The sequence below is a fragment of the Lolium rigidum genome, chromosome 5 (assembly GCF_022539505.1).
Source record: "Lolium rigidum isolate FL_2022 chromosome 5, APGP_CSIRO_Lrig_0.1, whole genome shotgun sequence".
In the NCBI taxonomy this organism is placed as follows: domain Eukaryota; kingdom Viridiplantae; phylum Streptophyta; class Magnoliopsida; order Poales; family Poaceae; genus Lolium; species Lolium rigidum.
This window is the reverse complement of record NC_061512.1, coordinates 183,070,049-183,076,317: the sequence shown is the minus strand read 5'-3', so window position 1 is coordinate 183,076,317 and position 6,269 is coordinate 183,070,049. Positions and strand designations below refer to the sequence as shown.

General features: G+C 47.7%; 1 protein-coding gene across 1 annotated transcript; it reads left to right on the top strand.

Moving 5' to 3' along the window:
• The first annotated feature begins 1,002 nt into the window (after positions 1–1,002).
• LOC124654967 (RING-H2 finger protein ATL48-like) lies at positions 1,003–3,955 on the top strand. The gene is made up of 2 exons (XM_047193941.1): positions 1,003–1,166; positions 3,585–3,955. Exons 1-2 carry the CDS (start codon positions 1,049–1,051, stop codon positions 3,776–3,778), a joined length of 312 nt encoding a protein of 103 aa, XP_047049897.1. The 5' UTR covers positions 1,003–1,048; the 3' UTR covers positions 3,779–3,955.
• The last annotated feature ends 2,314 nt before the right edge of the window (positions 3,956–6,269 follow it).

Here is a 6,269-nt window from a genome sequence, read left to right as displayed (position 1 = left end):
AAATTCAAGAAGAGGATGAAAGATACAAAGAGTTGGATTGGAATGGAATCTAAAGCTCCAATTCCAATTGAGCTTGTTGCAAACATGGAAGAACAGAAGAAGAAGAAGAAGAAGAAGAAGAAGAAGAGAAAGACTGGGATTTTGATTCATCTGATGAAGATTTTTCATATGATGAAGATTCAGATGGGCAAACTGTTAGGAGGAAAAGCAAGTACCCAAGGTACAACAGTGCAACTGAAATTCCTCACTTTCTCTTGACTATGGTGTTTAGAAGCAAGGGTCAGCTAGTTAAGGCACTGAAGAAATATGGACTTGTTACCAAGAGAAGCATCAAATTTGTGAAGTCAGAGGTTGATAGAGTGAGGGCAAAGTGTGGTTGGGAGAACTGTCCCTGGCTATTGTATGCAGCAAAGACAACAAGATCAAGTAGATTCCAGATTATCACTTTCACTGATGAGCACCACTGTGCACAAAACAGAGACAATAATCTTGTGACTGCTAAAGTAGTAGTATCATAGATATCTTCATTAATTAGTTTGTAGACTCATTGTATCTTGAAAAGTGTGATGTTACCATAACTAGCTATGTTACTCTATCCTCCTCTCTCCTCATTAACTCACTGCCACATAAGCAAATTTTGTGAATTAGACACTTAGTTACTAGTGAAGTTACTCCTAGTATAAATAGTCTTACTTCTATTACCTGTGTTGAACTTCCAACAAAATCTAAGAGAACTCTCAGCCAAAATCAATACTAATACTGACGAAATTCCTCAAACATTTTCAAAGCAAGTTTCTTCAGAGGTTTCTGGGTCGCAATCAGCCCCTGTCAATAAAGTGCGCACGGTTGGCACGTTTAGCACCGCACACGCACATTTCCACTCGCCAACTAACCCCAAAAAACCTCCACCCTCAGATCTCGATCCGACGGCTGTACATCGACCCCAGACCAACCAAAGACCGGCTGAACCGTGCAAGCGGGCCAAACCAGCCTTCCTGCAAACCGCTGTTCCCCAAAGCGTCCTCCTTTTTCCTCCCAGGCGACGCGAATGGAGAAGGGCTCAGGCGCCGCCGCGGGAGGCACCGCGCGGCCGCCGCCGATGCCGCAGTTCGACGAGTTCCCGTTCGAGGGGAAGAAGCCCGTCAAGAACCCCTTCGTCCCCATCGGTACGCGTCGCGCGCCCTCGCTGTGTTACAGAGTGCTCTGGGAACTGGTAGGATCGTGGATCGGTCGCCTTGTCCTGGGCTCGGCCGGGTTGCCTCGTGGTCTTGTAGATTCCGTTCGAATTTATGGTGAATTGTGCGTGCCTGCTTCGTACTAGTGATTGTTGCTGTTGGGATCTTTCGGCATGAATGGGGCCGGGGGGTAACGAATCTTGGCTATTGGTTCCTAAGGATCGTGTATATTTTGTTAGTGATGCTAGGATTAAGAAGAAGAAAAAACTGCTTTTACGGATCAGCAGCTGTGAAGAGTTATGGTCGTGTAAAACAGAACGATTGCTGAGCTGCGCCCGTGCTATATTTTCTTAAACCATGAAATCTTGTTGGTTTCCTAGCATTTTATCATTTGCTGTGTATGCTTGTTTGTTAAGCGCGCTATGAATCTGTGTTGAATTGGTGGAACTGCAAATTTTGCCTCTAAGTTGGAGTGATGCGTGAACTTGGTCTGTTTGAAAGTACAGGGGCAACTTCCTGTTGATGTTTTGGAGTTTTGCTTGAACTCCATGGTCAACCACGCTTACAGGTTAATGGAAAAATGTATATAAACTGTACAGTGTTATAGTTGTATCGTTATCGATTTAGCACAGGATTAAAAATTAACAATTGGTTTTTGGTGGCCCTCTATGAATCGCGGACTAATAATAGGATAGTTCTAAATGTACAGGGTAGGATAACAGTAGTTTGTCATGCTATATTTATAGTGTTCCTCAACATTTTCTTTGTTGGATTTGAATGGTTCATTAACTGATTAAATGCATATCGCAGTGTCGTGACTCATGGGTAGTTATATCCCTTTTATGCTTGGTACTAGTGATTCTTGTATGGTGTTTGTTGCTGTTGGGATCTTTCGGCATGAATGGGGGCTGTTAATGATACTAGGATTGAGAAAAATCTCGTTTGATGAATCAGCAGCTGTGAAGAGTTAAGATCGTGTAAAACAGAACGATTGGTGAAATGTGCTGGTACAATATCTTCTTAAATCATGAAATGCTGTTAGTATCTTGGCATTTGATCATGTGCTGTGTACGAATCTGTGATGAATTGATGGAACTGCAAATTTTCCTGTAAGTTGGAATGACGCGTGAACTCGATCGGTTTGAAATTACAGGGGCAACTTCCCGTTGATGTTTAGGAGTTCTGCTTGAATTTCATGGGCAATCACGCTTACAGGTTAATGGAAAATTGGATATAGACTATAAAGTATTATAGTCGTATTGGTATCAATGTAGCATAGGACTAAAGGATAACGACTGGCCGTTTTGTCATGCTATATGTGTTGGGTTTGTCGAATTGCTTTGTTGGATTTGAATAGTTCATCAAGTAGATCGAATGTATATTGCTGTGTCATGACTCATGGGTAGTTTTTTTCCTTTTCTACTATTATGCCTTTTATCGCTCTAAGATACAAGTCTAGGGGCAGACAGCGGAGCCTTAAGTTCAGCTGAGGTGATCCAGCTCAATGTGGATGTATGGCAAGAATAATATGCTGAGCAGTCAGCACAGCACATGTTCAAGGGACTTATCAGCTTGATTTTTGTATGTTTCAGATATTCTTAGTCTTATAGGGTGTGACTTGGTTCATTGTTCATCGAGTTCTAGATTGTAAAGTCACTTAAACTCATGTTACCAAAATATGTAAAGCGGGTTATGGAATAGTGGAAGTATTCACTTGCTAGGGTGTATGATAATTCAGGCAATGGCATGGTCATTGGACTGTTTGGTATAAATGAAAATAGTTAACCGATCCAGTCAAGGGAAATCAGAGCTCAAAAGTGCCAAGGATAGTGTTCATCACACTCTCGCCTCCTTGAGCATCACCAGAACCAACCACTTTGAAGTTGAAAATGCCTTCATAAGTTGAAAGAGCCTTACTGCCTGTGGCTGACATGTCTATTTTCTGGCTTATACATGAAGCTTCTTCAAGAGGTGGCTGGTCATAGAAGATAGAACATACAGGCTGGTGTTTACAAAACTTTTTTGTGGCATTTATCACGGTTCAGCTTATTGGGCAACCACTGGTGTTGTAAGCTATATCAGCTAGGCTTCAAGTCTCGATTTAGATGATATCCCTATGACCTTTAGAATCACTTATGATCTTTTCATGCCTTGCTTTGCTCAAATCTCCTTTAAACATTCAATAATTGAATGTCAACTTGCATATTTTGGATCCTGCGATCATTTACTGAGTCCACTTCATATGTTTTTTATTGAACTAGAAGTATAGCGTTGCTTCATGTTTGCCCCTCCCTTTCTGTGTTCTACTTTAACTATATCCATGTCAGAGCAAATGGAAACGTGGCTGGAATACTAGTGTCGGTATTGATTTGTCTATGGATAACCTCACTCAAATTCCTCTTATTTCAGGTGCATTGGTCACTGCCGGTGTCCTGACTGCTGGTCTAGTCAGCTTCCGGTACGGGAATTCTCGACTAGGACAGAAGCTGATGAGGGCCCGTGTGGTTGCTCAAGGCGTAACGGTTGCTCTGATGGTTGGCAGCGCGTACTACTACGGCGACCAAATCAAGCTGTTCAAGAAAGGGTCGAGCCCTGAACTTTGACTGGATAGTTGTTGGTCGTGCATGGGATCGGAATGCCATATATTATGTACCGAAGGTTCTCCTGGGGCTCTCTCTGTGATGTTCAATTCCCCCCAGTCTGGGGCTTTGAATATGTGATTTAGGCTTTTGGTATGTGGTAGCAAACTGAAATCAATTTTGGTCCAAGTTCGCGAATAAGCTTTTTCTGTATGAACGTGAAGTTATGCCACTATGCTTGCGGTCAGAGGTTCTCTGGTATGTTCCTTGTGTGCATCTTTGCTACTGGATTTATCATCACTAGTAGGAGTTGCTTTGACTTCTTGACCATTCATTCGTGGAAATGAGTAAATTGGACATAAGATCAAATTTATTGGTACCTTCCTGCATGCTACACTTGAACATGATGCCGTTCCATACAATTTGCATTTGTCAGGGGGTCACGGCCTAGTGCTGGCCCTTCCATAATTCATCAGTTTTTTTTAACATAAAGATTTCCCATTAAGTTGAACAACATTTTACAAATGCATGTCTTGTAAGGCATCGCTGAATTCTGAGATTTTACATATCTGAAGGAGAGCGAAACACATGCAGGAGAAAGGCATATCCTGGACCTGAATCCTAGCAGCAAGCTTTGCTTGGAAATGGGCACAGTGGGTTCTTAGGGGCTGTTTGGTTCAGAGGGTATCCTTTAGGGGTTGAGGATATCCCCAACCACATGGTTAGGGATAGCCAATTTCTGTGTTTGGTTGGTAAAATGAGATGTGGTTAGGGATAACCAATTTCTTGTTTGGTTGGAGGGATGAGATGTGGCTAGATTGCAGTGATGACTGGGTCCCACATGTCAGGATAACAAAAAAATCTTAGAAAGTGGTGAACCGGGTCCCACGAGTGAGGTCGGGCGGCGCACGGGCGAGTTCTTCCTTCGAGGCGGCCACCGCCGGCGCGGGGCTCGCCTGGAGCCCGCCACCGCAGAGTGCCTCCGCCGGCGCGGGACTCGCCTGGATCCCGCCACCGCGTCCGCGCCATAGGGGCCGCGACCCCTTGCTCCACGGTCATGCACCGCCACCGCGTGGCCCGTGCTCGCCACCGCAGAGTGCCTCCGCCGCGCCCCCTGCTAGGAGCCGAGCACCGCGTCCCCAAGCTCCACGGACATGCGCCGCCGCCGCGTCCCCAAGCTCGCGGCCAAGCGCCGCCGCCGCGCGGCCCGTGCTCACCGACGACCCCCTCGCCCTCATGCTCTTGGCGTTGTGGCAGAGCACCCCGACGGGGCTGGGGAGGGGGGCGGCCAAGGATCGGCAGCGGGAAGGGCTCCCCGGCCAAGCGCAGCAGCGGGCACGCCCATGGCGCGACGGCGGTGGCCAAGACGAGCGGGAAGCACGGCCATGGTGCGGCGACGACGGCCAAGCGCGACTGCCCGGGCGGGCTTGACCAGGCTTTCGCGGCTGCGAGCGGGCATGGCGGCGGTGGGCTGTGCGTGGCCGGAGGACGGGCGGCCAGGGGCAGCAGCGGGCGCCTCTGGTCTTGCGGTGCCGCGTTTCAGTTCCTTGTCGCTGCCGCCATCCGGAGCGGTCCTGCCTCTGGTAAGCGAGCGCAGGGTAAGGCTAGCAGCGGAGCCAGAAGTGGTTGGCCACATCCAGCACTTTTTGGCGGATGGGCTGAGGCGCTGAGCCACCGTTTTGAGCCAAATTTGTGAAATCTGGTTACCCCTATCCCCTGCCACCCTCCAAACCAAACGGATGGTAGCCATTTTTTTAGTGGCTATCCCTATCCACTTGACGATAACCCCTAAACCAAACAGCCCCTAAATCTACACCTGCGACAGAGGGCTGCCCTGATGCCACATTTGCGTCCATGAAGCATCTGTAAAGATCTTTGTGCCTGGAATTCCATGGATATGAGAATGTCGTTCCTGGAGTAGGCAACACCTGGTGGTTTCATCTAAAAAAAAAAGCCGCACCTGATGGTTTGATGTGCAGTTGTGCGGATCCAGAGCTAAACCTGTAGCATAGCTTTGGTCTTTTTTTTCTTCTCGAACACAAGCTAAAGCCTGTGTTTTTGTATACTCCAAAAACGATCCAAGACAGTAGCACAACGGTGGTCATGAATTGAAGATGTTGAGGGCCGTCATGAGCCTGATCGTCCAGCTTAGATCCCTGAAGTATAGGTTGTACTGCAGCAACCACCTATCCAAACTATCGCTGCAGATTTCACGCGCCACAGTAAAACCTTACGTACGCACCCATCTAAATAGTCACCAACCTAATCAATCCTCAGATCAAACCAAACAATCTGTTACACCCGACCTAGCCAGCCAACTACGATGGCCGACGGTGGGCAGGAGCACCACCAGCCGCCGCCGGCGGAGCCTGAAGAGCGGAGCAGGTGGCCGGCAATGGCGTGCGTCCTCGGCTGCGCCGGCGTCGCGCTCATGTGCGTCTCCGGCGCACTTGTGTCGCTGCTTCTCAAGTCCTTGAACCACGACCGCTTCCTGCCGCATCTTCCGACCGCCGCC